Source organism: Oncorhynchus kisutch, unplaced genomic scaffold, assembly GCF_002021735.2.
Source record: "Oncorhynchus kisutch isolate 150728-3 unplaced genomic scaffold, Okis_V2 scaffold761, whole genome shotgun sequence".
Classification (NCBI taxonomy): Eukaryota; Metazoa; Chordata; class Actinopteri; order Salmoniformes; family Salmonidae; genus Oncorhynchus; species Oncorhynchus kisutch.
The window spans coordinates 108,800-124,984 of NW_022262706.1; the positions used below are offsets into that span (position 1 = coordinate 108,800).

Sequence of the window (16,185 nt, forward strand, 5' to 3'; positions counted from 1 at the left end):
CCCTCCTCTTCTTGTAGGTTTTTCTAAAAACATTATTCCCATGTCCCTTGTTATAAGTACAAATATCCATTCCAGATCCACCTAGAGAGAAATACTACTTAGGTACTTCCAAATTCTTGGATCATATTTTGTATTTTGTTATCATGTACTATTAATTTCTGTTGTGCATTCTGCAGTTCCATGACCTCTTTGCTGAGTGTTGACGAAGAGCGATATGTCTCCTCACCTGAGGGTGGTGATAGAGAGATGAGACACAGACCCCACTCGGCACCACTGAGTTCTGTGTTTGGAATCTCTGAGGATTCTGTCTTCAACATGGTCCAGAGAGGCCAGTCGCAGAGTGAGATCGTACTGTCGTCCAGTTGGAGTAGACGGGAGAAATACAGACCTGTCAAAATACCAACGGACACCAGGTTTATGATGGGTATTGTAGAGTTGGTAATGAACCTTCTCAATTCCAGATTGGCTGAGCTAATGCGAAGTTTCAGTCAGGGAACTCTAGGTCCGCTGTCTGGTAGTATCTCAGCAAGTCAGCAGTTTGCCCAAGAAATGCTAAGCATGGTGTCTGCTAAGATGTATTCCCATGCCATAGAGCATATTGCGCACGGCCACAAGTCTCCCCTTGAGTTAGAGAGGGAGCTTGAGGCCATATTGGGTCCTCTGGCTGGACAGGTTATAGTCATCATCATAGATAGCATCTTTAAGGCTAAAGCCAACGGAAGAAACGAGGGACGAGCGACCAGCCCCTTGACCTATTTTCTCACTGCCATCTCAGCAGAAATACAAAGCCTAGTTGTTCAGAGATCGGCTAGCAGACCGTCCACCAGACTGTCCAACAACGACCCACTGCTGAACGTTTCCAAGTCAAAGGTCTTAAGATCAGTTCTGCTCAAAATGGCAGAACTCTTTGGCCAAGGTCCAAGTGAAACCTGTCTAGTTCCACTAGTCCAGAGTCAGTCCAACAACTCTGTTTGCGACTGGACTCTGAATGCAGGCACCGTTCATCCAAGTCAATTTCTGTCCCACAACAGAATGACAGAAGTGTCATCCGATGTTGTGGATCTTGTACTTGAGGTTTTTGGGATAACAGGATTTTTGGATAGCAGGAGCCCGTCAAGGCCACAGAGTGCCTGCTCCTACAACTCAGCTAATGGAGCAATAGATATGAGAGCTCTTGCTGGGGACTTGGTCAGACAGGTGTCTGTCAAACTCAGACCCTTTGTCTCTGAGAGTCAACTCTCCACCATGTCCATGACAGATCTGTCATCATCTATTTCTGACTCCACCTTGAAGCAGTTGTGTTGTAGCTCTGCTGTTGCTGCAGCAACTGTCTGTCAAGCAATCAAAATGGAGCTCGAGAACCAGAGACCTACAAACCTGTCAGCCAGAGACCTACTATCGTCTCTGGTAGAGAGCATTGAGGACATGGATATTTCTGACATCCTCCAGGGCCCGTCGGCCATTTTGGAGGAGGCTGCTATGATTAAGCACCCAGAGATGTCCACCTCGACAATATACAGGTCTCTGCTTCTCGACTCATCTCTCGCCTCCTCTAACATGGTCACTGAGAGCATTATCTTCAACAGCCCACGCCCATCAGAGGAGAATGTGAATATTCAGAATGTGCTCCCTGTTGATAAAGTTGACATCCTCCATGGTCAACCAGTGGAGGGGTATATCGTCAAAGATGAGCAATGCATCACTCAGGTCATTCAGGATGCAGCTGTGACATATACTGGCATGCTGGATAAAACCGACACTTGTGGGAAACTGTCGGAAGTTCTGTCTATCTGCGTTTCCGCGGAGAATATTGAGGATGCATCCTCTGATCTATTTGGTGGAATTATTTCCGACCTGCATGAGGTATCTGAGGTCAATAAGACCTCCATGCGTACGAAATCAGGTCGCAAAATGTTCTGGATGGAAGTGAGTTCAGGTTCCCAGAAGATTTATACCAAAACCCTGGACAAACTGAGGAAGCTTTTCACCTCTCACCTTCTCACTGAGGGAAAAAATACTCCTGTGCAAATTGAGTTCTATGACACTGGACTACTTGTAACTGAGACCACTGTGGAGGTATCTCCTGTACAGAAGACAGACAGTAATACCTCTTCAATGTCCTCAGCCCACCAGCTCACCCTCGACACCTGCACTAAAGGGGTCATCAAACAGGTGATCTCGGTGCTGAGGGTGGAGACTTCAAAGGAAGTCAAATGCGAGAGCATGTCAAATGCATCCTTCGACTTCAACCAGAAGTTGGACTCTATAATTTCGAAATTGGAGAGCCTCACCATTTCGAGTGAGTCATCCAAGATTGCCACGCTCACGCGATCTCGTAGTGTAGCCAGCAGAACCTCTAACATTTCCATCCAGAGCTTTCACAGTGCTGAGTTCCGAGCTACGGCCAAACAGATTGTGCGTGAGGCCATTCTCAGAGCTGCTAGCGAAGCCAACTGTTCTTTGCCACAGAGCATGCCTAGCAGCACCTTCTCACACCATGTGGTTTCTACAACTGAAGACATAGTGAATATGATCATGCAAGACCTTGAAAGTCTATCCCAGTACACAGTGGAGGACGCAGACTCCTTCCCACTAGGAGAGAAAAAGCTGCAGTCCCAGCTCAATCCCAGAGTTGTCTTTGACACCTTATTGGATGCTGCTCAAACCATGTACCACAGAGTAAAGGACAGACTGAACGTCTTTTTGTCTTTTCCACCCGTGTCAGTCACCACAGCCAAAGATGTGCTGGACTCCACCCCTGTGGAGACACTCAGATGCTCAAAGTCCCCTGACACTGCTCTTGTTAAGGACAGGAGCCGCCCTCCGTCTGTGAGAAGTGAGAAGCCATTTTCAAAAGTCAGTTTGACTAAAAGGTCTAAAGCCCTTGTGTCTTCGAGTGGCTCCTCCACAGACCACCATGTAATTGACACATGCAGTGAGGATGTCACTCTGAGTATGTCAGTTGTGAGCGACACCAGTTTGAAGAGAGCCTCTCCTCTCCATGGTAGTGGATTGAGTGCAAGTTGTGAACCTCTTGTGGCTCTACAAGACGGAACAGTGGCAGTCAGCCAAGAAGGCTTTAGCAAAACTGCAAAGAAGACGCTCAGCTTGATCCTAAATGTGATCAAGTGCAGATTGGCCAACTCTGAGAGTTCATCTGTTGGGCAGAATGCAAGTGAGGAGTGTCTGATAGCCACTAACATGTTAGACTCTCTACTGGAGAGCCTTGACCTGTTGCCTGACATGAGTGCTGCCAATGAGATCACAAGGACAGAATGCCATACCTCTAACGCAATGGACAAGACAGGTTCACAGTCAGCGCTTGTGAGTCAACAAGAAATAAACATATCTGACACCAGTATCATAGTGAAAACTATAATGGACACATTGAAGACAGACGACCCAGAGATGACTACAGCAGAAGAAAATCTGGATAGGCTCCTGTCAATTGAAGCCCTTCAAGATGCGTCTGGCAACCTGATCGCAAAGGTCCATGGTCTCATTCAGGAGATAACCATAAGCCGCCAGCTTCAATCCACAACTGGCCACAGAAGCCTCTCTCAACCAGCGCTGCCAAAGCCAGCACTGAGGAAGCTGTCAAAGGACGATGCGTCAGAGCTCATTTACAGCTTTGCCCAGACTTCTGTTAGCAGACTCCTGGGACAGTGTTTGGGTAGGCCTATGCCACCCACCGCTGACAGGGTTTTGGATCAGGTCATCAAGTTGATGACAGACATGGTGATGGACAGCCTGACTGATCTGTCCAAGTCTGCAATGGAGGATGGTAAGTGAAAGTACCTCTTCATCTGCATAGGACTTCATTGTAACATGATGCTCACTACATTGCGTTTTATGATGTGAACTTTGCTGTTTGCGTCCAAAATGGCACCTTCTTCCATATTTAGTGCACTACTTTTGACCAGAGCCAGACCCTATGGGCCCTGTTCAAAAGTTGTGCACTATAAAGGGAAGAGAATGCCTTTTGGGACACAGTGACTGATTTCCATTGTTGCGTCCTCTTCTCCCAGTTATTGTACCCAGGTCGGTCACACCAGCTTGCTCTTCTTACTTAGACACCAGCCATGCCGCAAGTGACATCACTCATGGTGTTGTGGCTGACCTTAATGCTACTGAGGAATTCCCTGCCAGGGGCCTTAGCCCAGCTGATGTAAAGGCTGACGGCATGGCCCACCTTCCCTCTGCCAGGGGGGAAGAGACTAAGGAGAACAGGAAGTGGCATTTCCTACCCAAAATTATCAAGATTCCAAAGATCAGGATTAAGGTAGAGGGCTCAGTGTCTTTAGATTACCTCTGTAAGGCAGGGCTGAAATGTACCCTACAGATTCACTAAACCCCTATTGTCTCTGCATTAGAACAATGCTGTTGTCATTGTCTTTAGGAGGTTGAGTGAGGCCGCTGTAATACAATCCTAATATACATGGGATAGAGTCAATGGCTGTGTCCCAAATTGCATCCTATTCCCTATATAGTGCACTACTTTTGACCAGAGCTCTATATGCCCTTGTCAAAAGTAGTGCCTTACGTAGCCAATAGGGTGCCTTTTGGGATGCATGCCATATATTTTACACAGGCTCAGTTGTCCTGATGTGTTTTGTCACCAGCTATTCAAGACAAAAGGGGAACCGAAGAGCCACCCTGAACAGGATTCTCTGCCTACCAAACGTCTCAGAGAGACTCGTATTTCACAGGGTAAGTGATAAGCATTGATTATGTCATATTGATGTATCACCCTATGGCCAGCTTGTTAAAACGGTGACTACAGATACAGGCGGACAGACAGGCAGACAGATACACACATTCATTTTCTGATTATGAAATATTCTTATCACAGATGCTGAGTGTGAGGTTCTATCCACTTCCCCACCCAAGGAGGCCCTGACAACCACACTGGCCCCTGCTCCCCAGGAGTCCCAGTCCCGTAAACGCCCTCTCATAGTCAGGGTGTTACGAGCTATCTCCAGAGCCGTCTCCAAACCATTCAGAAAAGCTTTTGGGAAGAAGAATTAGCCAAATGCCGGATTTTATTACTATTTTAATCAGAGCCTTTATTTAATAAAACATTACTGCATTGATTTCTGTCTATAGTCGTCTTACTGTTTGTGCAAGATAATGGTACTTCAAACCACATCGTCAAACATATTTATAGTGAAGCACTTCATATTTTTTATTTTATTTAACCTTCATTTAACTAGGCAAGTCAGTTAAGAACAAATTATTATTTACAATGACGGCCTACCCCGGCCAAACCTGGATGTATAAGATGAACAGAGAACACTTTGTAACACTTTCTATGAAGCCCATATCTATAATGCATACACTCAAGTTTACTCATCATTGGGAAAGGTAGGCCAAACGGCCTTTACTTATCATTGGGAAAGGTAGGATGTGTTTTGGACACATCCTTTCTGTGCTCTAGCAATTTAAGAACAGATGCCTCCTTCCATCAGCCGTAGGCACCTTGTTCAGTATCTGTCACTTTACAGTACTATAGTTCATGATCTGGTTCTACTTAGTTTATGACATTCCTCCTCGTTCTTATAGGCTGGAGCAGACTTGGTTTGTCTCAAAATAAGACCGGTTTAAAATAGTTTTAGCCAGTTAAAGCAGGGTTTACCAAACTTTTTTTTCAAGGTGAAGGGGGAGGTTCGGACAGCTAAAGGACGTCCATTTTTTTGCACTGACCACAGACGTGGTCAAGTGTAAATATGACTTCTTACATGAGCCTGACAGTGCATCTCACGAAAGACAACGCCATCTCAGGCTAACATAGTTTGGAAAGCAATTGGCTATTGCTTCAAAGAGAAGACAATGAAAAGACTAATCTGTCTTTTAGTTATCAAAATTCTGAACTTAATTGAGCGAACAGTATTTTTGGCATCTGGCTATATCCCCGGTGAGTGTGCATACTCACTTTCTTTATCCCTGGGTCAGTGCCACTTGAAAGTCATATTGAAAAAGATTCTGCTAATCTCTATAGTCATATAAAGTGTAGTAGAATTGCATGGTCTATTGGTAAATAGCCCACCCTTTTTCACCTACCTCATCCCCATACTGTTTTTATTTATTTACTTTTCTGCTCTTTTGCACACCAATATCTCTACTTGTACATGACCATCTGATCATTCATCACTCCAGTGTTAATCTGCAAAATTGTAATTATTTGCCTACCTCCTCATGCCTTTTGCACACATTGTATATAGGTTTCTACTGTGTTATTGACTTGTTAATTGTTTACTCCATGTGTAACTCTTTGTTGTCTGCTCACACTGCTATGCTTTATCTTGGCCAGGTCGCAGTTTCAAATGAGAACTTGTTCTCAACTAGCCTACCTGGTTAAATAAAGGTGAAATAAATAAAAAAAATGATAAAAAATATTTTTAAAAGGCCAATTTGTTTTCCTGTAAATAGAAACATATCTGATATAGCCTAGCCTAGGCTTACTCCACCACGCGCTGCATTGAACAGACGTTTTTTTGCGAACAGTGATTGAGTTATATTATTATTATTATTATCTCCAAGGTGGCATAGCAGTTCAGACGTCTTTTGTCCTCGTCTTGTCGTGTCCTGTATATATATATATATTTACAACTTTTTCACATACATTTTATTTTTATTTTCCATCAACTCATCTTCAAAACACTCTCCTGCAACCCGCCTCACCAATGTATATTTATAAAAAAGTATTATTTACCTCAGATCTGTAATCCTCCAAGAAGCTAGCCAGAAACTCCAAGAAGCTAGCCTGAAACTAGCCAGAAGCTAATCCAGAAGCTAGTTCAGAAGCTAGTTTGGCTCCTTTACTGGTAAGTCGTTGGTGTTCAGCTAACCACGGTTTGTGGTCATCGGCTATCCTTTGGCTCGAGAGTCTATCGCCAGTTCTGTACGGCGCAGCGCGGCTCGGAGCGGAGCATACCGGACCAATTTTTCTCTCCATGTCCCTGGATTTCGACTGCTCTCTGGACATTCATGCCCGGATCTCACAGCTAGCTAGCTGCTATCCGTGTGACTATCGGCCTTCGTCGATTCCGGAGCAAACATCAATTGTTCCGGAGCTAGCAAGCTCCGTCAATCACTCCTGAGTTCCATCAATCGCACCTGGGCTGCAGTCGCCTATCCGGACCCGTTTTGCTGCCTTCTCGGAGCCCCACCGGGCCTTCACAACTGGACTGCCGACGTTATCTACCCGAAGGGGTTATTCGGCTGGCTCCTCCGTCGCGACGTTACCTGAACGCCCATCTGCGGCCTGCTAACCGTTAGCTGTCTTACCGGCTGCTATCTGAATAGACAATCGGACAATTTTTTTAAAATTTTTATTTTATTTTATTATTATTATTATGTTTTCTTCTTGGGCCTCTATAACTATATCTATTGTTTTATTTTGTTGTTGTTGTGTGATTTGGATTGATCCCCTCTACCACACGGAACCCCACTAATCTACTGACGGAGCGCAGGAGGTGGCTAACAACAGACCTCCATCCTATGCTAGCTTGCTACCGATGCCCTGGCTAGCTGTCTAAATCACCAACCAACCTCTCCACTCACCGGACCCTTTTGATCACTCGACTAAGCATGCCTCTCCTTAATGTCAATATGTCTTGTCCATTTCTGTTCTGGTTAGTGTTTATTGGCTTATTTCACTGTAGAGCCTCTAGTCCTGCTCACTATACCTTATCCAACCTATTAGTTCCACCACCCACACATGCAATGACATCTCCTGGTTTCAACGATGTTTCTAGAGACAATATCTCTCTCTTCATCACTCAATACCTAGGTTTACCTCCACTGTATTCACATCCTACCATACATTTGTCTGTACATTATACCTTGATGCTATTTTATCGCCCCCAGAAACCTCCTTTTACTCTATGTTCCAGACGTTCTAGACGACCAATTCTCATAGCTTTTAGCCGTACCCTTATTCTACTCCTCCTATGTTCCTCTGGCGATGTAGAGGTGAATCCAGGCCCTGCAGTGCCTAGCTCCACTCCTATTCCCCAGGCGCTCTCTTTTGACGACTTCTGTAACCGTAATAGCCTTGGTTTCATGCATGTTAACATTAGAAGCCTCCTCCCTAAGTTTGTTCTATTCACTGCTTTAGCACACTCTGCCAACCCGGATGTTCTAGCTGTGTCTGAATCCTGGCTTAGGAAGACCACCAAAAACTCAGACATTTTAATTCCAAACTACAACATTTTCAGACAAGATAGAACTGCCAAAGGGGCGGTGTTGCAATCTACTGCAAAGATAGCCTGCAGAGTTCTGTCCTACTATCCAGGTCTGTACCCAAACAATTCGAACTTCTACTTTTAAAAATCCACCTCTCTAAAAACAAGTCTCTCACCGTTGCCGCCTGCTATAGACCACCCTCTGCCCCCAGCTGTGCTCTGGACACCATATGTGAACTGATTGCCCCCCATCTATCTTCAGAGTTCGTGCTGCTAGGCGACCTAAACGGGAACATGCTTAACACCCCAGCCATCCTACAATCTAAACTTGATGCCCTCAATCTCACACAAATAATCAATGAACCTACCAGGTACCTCCCCAAAACCTTAAACACGGGCACCCTCATAGATATCATCCTAACCAACTTCCCCTCTAAATACACCTCTGCTGTCTTCAACCAAGATCTCAGCGATCACTGCCTCATTGCCTGCATCCGTAATGGGTCAGCGGTCAAACGACCTCCACTCATCACTGTAAAACGCTCCCTGAAACACTTCTGCGAGCAGGCCTTTCTAATCGACCTGGCCGGGGTATCCTGGAAGGATATTGATCTCATCCCGTCAGTAGAGGATGCCTGGATATTTTTTAAAAATGCCTTCCTAACCATCTTAAATAAACATGCCCCATTTAAGAAATTTAGAACCAGGAACAGATATAGCCCTTGGTTCTCCCCAGACCTGACTGCCCTTAACCAACACAAAAACATCCTATGGCGTTCTGCATTAGCATCGAACAGCCCCCGTGATATGCAGCTGTTCAGGGAAGCTAGAAATCATTATACACAGGCAGTTAGAAAAGCCAAGGCTAGCTTTTTCAAGCAGAAATTTGCTTCCTGCAACACTAACTCAAAAAAGTTCTGGGACACTGTAAAGTCCATGGAGAATAAGAACACCTCCTCCCAGCTGCCCACTGCACTGAAGATAGGAAACACTGTCACCACTGATAAATCCACCATAATTGAGAATTTCAATAAGCATTTTTCTACGGCTGGCCATGCTTTCCACCTGGCTACTCCTACCCCGGACAACAGCACTGCACCCCCAACAGCAACTCGCCCAAGCCTTCCCCATTTCTCCTTCTCCCAAATCCATTCAGCTGATGTTCTGAAAGAGCTGCAAAATCTGGACCCCTACAAATCAGCCGGGCTAGACAATCTGGACCCTTTCTTCCTAAAATTATCTGCCGAAATTGTTGCCACCCCTATTACTAGCCTGTTCAACCTCTCTTTCGTGTCGTCTGAGATTCCCAAAGATTGGAAAGCAGCTGCGGTCATCCCCCTCTTCAAAGGGGGGGACACTCTTGACCCAAACTGCTACAGACCTATATCTATCCTACCGTGCCTTTCTAAGGTCTTCGAAAGCCAAGTCAACAAACAGATTACCGACCATTTCGAATCTCACCATACCTTCTCTGCTATGCAATCCGGTTTCAGAGCTGGTCATGGGTGCACCTCAGCCACGCTCAAGGTCCTAAACGATATCTTAACCGCCATCGATAAGAAACATTACTGTGCAGCCGTATTCATTGATCTGGCCAAGGCTTTCGACTCTGTCAATCACCATATCCTCATCGGCAGACTCGACAGCCTTGGTTTCTCAAATGATTGCCTCGCCTGGTTCACCAACTACTTCTCTGATAGAGTTCAGTGTGTCAAATCGGAGGGTCTGCTGTCCGGACCTCTGGCAGTCTCTATGGGGGTGCCACAGGGTTCAATTCTTGGACCGACTCTCTTCTCTGTATACATCAATGAGGTCGCTCTTGCTGCTGGTGAGTCCCTGATCCACCTCTACGCAGACGACACCATTCTGTATACTTCCGGCCCTTCTTTGGACACTGTGTTAACAACCCTCCAGGCAAGCTTCAATGCCATACAACTCTCCTTCCGTGGCCTCCAATTGCTCTTAAATACAAGTAAAACTAAATGCATGCTCTTCAACCGATCGCTACCTGCACCTACCCGCCTGTCCAACATCACTACTCTGGACGGCTCTGACTTAGAATACGTGGACAACTACAAATACTTAGGTGTCTGGTTAGACTGTAAACTCTCCTTCCAGACCCATATCAAACATCTCCAATCCAAAGTTAAATCTAGAATTGGCTTCCTATTTCGCAACAAAGCATCCTTCACTCATGCTGCCAAACATACCCTTGTAAAACTGACCATCCTACCAATCCTCGACTTTGGCGATGTCATTTACAAAATAGCCTCCAATACCCTACTCAACAAATTGGATGCAGTCTATCACAGTGCAATCCGTTTTATCACCAAAGCCCCATATACTACCCACCATTGCGACCTGTACGCTCTCGTTGGCTGGCCCTCGCTTCATACTCGTCGCCAAACCCACTGGCTCCATGTCATCTACAAGACCCTGCTAGGTAAAGTCCCCCCTTATCTCAGCTCGCTGGTCACCATAGCATCTCCCACCTGTAGCACACGCTCCAGCAGGTATATCTCTCTAGTCACCCCCCAAAACCAATTCTTTCTTTGGCCGCCTCTCCTTCCAGTTCTCTGCTGCCAATGACTGGAACGAACTACAAAAATCTCTGAAACTGGAAACACTTATCTCCCTCACTAGCTTTAAGCACCAACTGTCAGAGCAGCTCACAGATTACTGCACCTGTACATAGCCCACCTATAATTTAGCCCAAACAACTACCTCTTTCCCAACTGTATTTAATTTTAATTTATTTATTTATTTTGCTCCTTTGCACCCCATTATTTTTTATTTCTACTTTGCACATTCTTCCATTGCAAAACTACCATTCCAGTATTTTACTTGCTATATTGTATTTACTTTGCCATCATGGCCTTTTTTGCCTTTACCTCCCTTCTCACCTCACATTGTATATAGACTTGTTTATACTGCATTATTGACTGTATGTTTGTTTTTACTCCATGTGTAACTCTGTGTCGTTTTATCTGTCGAACTGCTTTGCTTTATCTTGGCCAGGTCGCAATTGTAAATGAGAACTTGTTCTCAACTTGCCTACCTGGTTAAATAAAGGTAAAATAAAAAAATAAAATAAAAATAGTCTAAATGATGACTATCCAATTTACTAATCACATTAGCAATAGATAGCTATCTTACATAAGTCTGTAAATGTGATGATGCATAGAATGCTTTATATGTTATTTATGGTGAAAATTAGCTTCCCCTTAACTTGAGACTCGCGCGCCTATGAGCAAGACAGTTAGGCCTAAACACTGTTTTCCTTTGCTAATGTTTCGTCCGTCCGTCGGCTGTCAGTTATGTCGATGACTGTGTACATACAGTGGGGCAAAAAAGTATTTAGTCAGCCACCAATTGTGCAAGTTCTCCCACTTAAAAAGATGAGTAGCCTGTTATTTTCATCATAGGTACACTTCAACTATGACAGACAAAATGAGAAGAAAAAAATCCAGAAAATCACATTGTAGGATTTTTCATGAATTTATTTGCAAATTGTGGTGGAAAATAAGTATTTGGTCAATAACAAAAGTTTATCTCAATACTTTGTTATATACCCTTTGTTGGCAAAAGTCTTCACAAGGTTTTCACACACTGTTGCTGGTATTTTGGCCCATTCCTCCATGCAGATCTCCTCTAGAGCAGTGATGTTTTGGGGCTGTTGCTGGGCAACACGGACTTTCAACTCCCTCCAAAGATTTTCTATGGGGTTGAGATCTGGAGACTGGCTAGGCCACTCCGGGACCTTGAAATGCTTCTTACGAAGCCACTCCTTCGTTGCCCGGGCGGTGTGTTTGGGATCATTGTCATGCTGAAATACCCAGCCACGTTTCATCTTCAATGCCCTTGCTGATGGAAGGAGGTTTTCACTCAAAATCTCACGATACATGGCCCCATTCATTCTTTCCTTTACAGTCGTCCTGGTCCCTTTGCAGAAAAACAGCCCCAAAGCATGATGTTTCCACCCCTATGCTTCACAGTAGGTATGGTGTTCTTTGGATGCAACTCAGCATTCTTTGTCCTCCAAACACGACGAGTTGTGTTTTTTAGTTATATTTTGGTTTCATCTGACCATATGACATTCTCCCAATCTTCTTCTGGATCATCCAAATTCTCTCAAGCAAACTTCAGATGGGCCTGGACATGTACTGGCTTAAGCAGGGGGACACGTCTGGCACTGCAGGATTTGAGTCCCTGGCGGCGTAGTGTGTTACTGATGGTAGGCTTTGTTACTTTGGTCCCAGTGTGGTTCTGGGATTTTTGCTCACCGTTCTTGTGATAATTTTGACCCCACGGGGTGAGATCTTGCGTGGAGCCCCAGATCGAGGGAGATTATCAGTGGTCTTGTATGTCTTCCATTTCCTAATAATTGCTCCCACAGTTGATTTCTTCAAACCAAGCTGCTTACCTATTGCAGATTCAGTCTTCCCAGCCTGGTGCAGGTCTACAATTTTGTTTCTGGTGTCCTTTGACAGCTCTTTGGTCTTGGCCATAGTGGTGTTTGGGGTGTGACTGTTGAGGTTGTGGACAGGTGTCTTTTATACTGATAACAAGTTCAAACCTGGTGCCATTAATACAGGTAACGAGTGGAGGACAGAGGAGCCTCTTAAAGAAGAAGTTACAGGTCTGTGAGAGCCAGAAATCTTGCTTGTTTGTAGGTGACCAAATACTTATTTTCCACCACAATTTGCAAATAAATTAATTATAAATCCTACAATGTCATTTTCTGGATTTTTTTTCCTCATTTTGTCTGTCACAGTTGAAGTGTACCTATGGTGAAAATTACAGGCCTCTCATCTTTTTAAGTGGGAGAACTTGTACAATTGGTGGCTGACTAAATACTTTTTTGCCCCACTGTACGGCACGCCAATCACCGACACCGGAAGTCCCATGACCGTCACAGCCCTAGTTGTATGCTTGAGTTTGTTCAAGAGAGGCTTTGTACAGAAACCCATCCTAAAACCCCAAACAGCAAGCAATGCAGGTGTAGAAGCACGGTGGCTAGGAAAAACTCCCTAGGAATGCCGAAACCTAGGAAGAAACCTAGAGAGGAACCAGGCTATGAGGGTGGCCAGTCCTCTTCCGGCTGTGCCGGGTGGAGATTATAACAGAACATGGGCAAGATGTTCAAATGTTCATAGATGACCAGCAGGGTCAGATAATATTAATCACAGTGGTTGTAGAGGGTGAAACAGGTCAGCACCTCAGGAGTAAATGTCAGTTGGCTTTTCATAGCCAATCATTCAGAGTATCTCTACTTCTCCTACTGTCTCTAGAGAGTTGAAAACAGCAGGTCTGGGACAAGGTAGCACGTCCGGTGAACAGGTCGGGGTTCCATAGCCGCAGGCAGAACAGTTGAAACTGGAGCAGCAGCACGACCAGGTGGACTGGGGACAGCAAGGAGTCATCAGGCCAGGTAGTCCTGAGGCATGATCCTAGGGCTCAGATCCTGAGAGAGAGAGAGAGAGAGAGCGCATACTTAAATTCACACAGGACACCGGATAAGACAGGAGAAATACACCACATATAACAGACTGACCCTAGCCCCCGACATAAACTATTGCAGCATAAATACTGACAGGAGGGGTCCTGGCCAGACTACACTCAATCATAGGACCTACTGCAGAGATGAGTCTTCAATAAATACTTAAAGGTCCATTCTATGCGGTCAAAAGCTTTTTCCGCATCTAATGAAGCCGCCACTACAGATTCTTGGTCATTCTCTACATAATGCATAATATTAAATAATCTTCTGATATTATCAGGAGATGAGTGGTTTCTTACAAAGCCTGTTTGGTCCATATCAACCAAGTCCGGAAGAACCTAATCCAGTCTAAGAGCTATGAGTTTCGCAAGAATCTTATATGAAGTGTTCAATAGAGATATTGGTCTATACGACCCACAAAGCAGAGGATCTTTCCCGGGTTTTAACAAAACTGTGATCAGTGCCTTTTCAAGTGTGTCTGGGAGTTTTTCTGTCTCTATGGCATAATTACACATACTGCAAAGAGGCTCAATTAGTTTGGGTGAAAAGGATCAATAGAATTCGATATGGAATCCGTCTAATCCTGGTGATTTTCCCCCAGCAGTGTTGAAAATGGATTCCCTAATCTTTTTCTCCAAGTACTCTCTATCCTCATCAGTTAAAGTTTGTACATTGAGTTTGTTCACAAACTCATGCATTGTGGCAGGGACATCCCCTTCAGACTTGTACAATGTTTCATAAAACTCCCTGAAGACTAGATTTAATTTCCTCAGGACTGTGAACAACTGTGTTATTGGGTATCTTAATAGAGCTAATAACTCTACTAGAATCCTCTCGTCTTATCTGCCAAGCAAGCAACTGGAGCTTTATCTCCATGTTCGTAGTAGTTTTGTTTTGTTCTCCTAAGAGCATTTTCCCCTTTATGGGTCGTCAGGGTGTTATATTCCAATGAGTCCAATGAGTCAAATGTTTGTAGAGTTGAGTCGTAAAATGTTACACTATGTTCATTTTCCAGATCTCTGATTTCATTCTCCAACAAATTTACTTGAGCCGTATACATCTTACGAGCACCTGAACTAAAAGATATGATATGCAAGGAGAGCTTCCCATAAAATTAGGGGGGAGGCAGAGTTGTTATTGGTGCTAGAAATATATGTCTATATGAGTGTTCAGAAATGTTACAAATGTGGGATTATTTAGTAAGTATGTTCCAAACCTCCATCTTCTTGAGGGTGGCTGTGCTCTACTGACTGGCACTGAAGCCAGCAGGGCAGAATGATCTGATATACATCTTGGTAAGTACTTACACCCAGTAGTTAAGCTTCCATTGGCTGCAGGAATAAGAAATAAATCAATTCTAGAGTAACTGTCATGGACAGGGGAGTAAAATGAGTATTCTTTAACCTTTTGGTTGTGAAATCTCCATAAGTCCCAAAGTGTTTCATTTCTGCTTTTAACATTTTAGCTGCCTGTGTGAGGCTGATACTATTAGAGGAAGATCTATCACTGGAAGGGTCCAGTACCAAGTTAAAATCCACTGCCATTAAAATCTCTGATGATGGGCACGTTAACTTCAAAAAGATGTCTTGGTAAAATGTAGGATCATCATGGTTAGGCTCATACACATTCACGATGGTAATGGGCTCATTGTTAATGAAACCTTGAATGATCACAAACCTACCCCCTTTGTCTTTAATCTGAGATTGTATCTGAAAGGGACAATGCTTATTAATGAGTATGGCCACCCATTTTGCCAGAGAGGTGAAAGATGAATAGTACACTTGACCCACCCACTCTCTCTTCAGTTTATCATGCTCAGAGTCAGTCAGATGTGTCTCCTGAAGAAGAGCTATATCAAACTTATGCTGCTTTAGATCATTCAGAATGCGTTTGCGCTTGACTGGGCATTTAGTACCCCTAATGTTAAGTGACTGGGCATTTAGTACCCCTAATGTTAAGTGACTGGGCATTTAGTACCCCTAATGTTAAGTGACTGGGCATTTAATACCCCTAATGTTAAGTGACTGGGCATTTAGTACCCCTAATGTTAAGTGACTGGACATTTAGTACCCCGAATGTTAAGTGACTGGGCATTTAGTACCCCTAATGTTAAGTGACTGGGCATTTAGTACCCCTAATGTTAAGTGACTGGGCATTTAATACCCCTAATGTTAAGTGACTGGGCATTTAGTACCCCTAATGTTAAGTGACTGGACATTTAGTACCCCGAATGTTAAGTGACTGGGCATTTAGTACCCCTAATGTTAAGTGACTGGGCATTTAGTACCCCTAATGTTAAGTGACTGGGCATTTAATTCCCCTAAGGTTAGGTGACTGGGCATTTAGTACCCCTAATGTTAAGTGACTGGGCATTTAATACCCCTAATGTTAAGTGACTGGGCATTTAATACCCCTAATGTTAAGTGACTGGGCATTTAGTACCCCTGATGTTAAGTGACTGGGCATTTAATACCCCTAATGTTAAGTGACTGGGCATTT

At 44.2% G+C, this 16,185-nt stretch overlaps 1 protein-coding gene and 1 pseudogene across 8 annotated transcripts in view; one reads left to right on the forward strand and one right to left on the reverse strand.

The window, feature by feature from the left end:
• LOC116361882 (uncharacterized) overlaps window positions 1-5,093 on the forward strand; it is a 44,269-nt gene extending 39,176 nt beyond the window's left edge. For all 7 annotated transcript variants that reach the window (XM_031816196.1, XM_031816197.1, XM_031816200.1 and 4 more), the window contains 4 exons: window positions 177-3,784; window positions 4,029-4,282; window positions 4,623-4,710; window positions 4,853-5,093. In XM_031816196.1, coding sequence (XP_031672056.1) covers window positions 177-3,784; window positions 4,029-4,282; window positions 4,623-4,710; window positions 4,853-5,028 — 4,126 coding nt within the window. In that variant the 3' untranslated portion in view covers window positions 5,029-5,093. The remainder of the gene's footprint in view (window positions 1-176; window positions 3,785-4,028; window positions 4,283-4,622; window positions 4,711-4,852) is intronic.
• The window catches only part of LOC116361887 (polysialoglycoprotein-like), a 50,180-nt pseudogene that overhangs the window by 18,076 nt on the left and 15,919 nt on the right, over window positions 1-16,185 (reverse strand). The window lies entirely within an intron of this gene.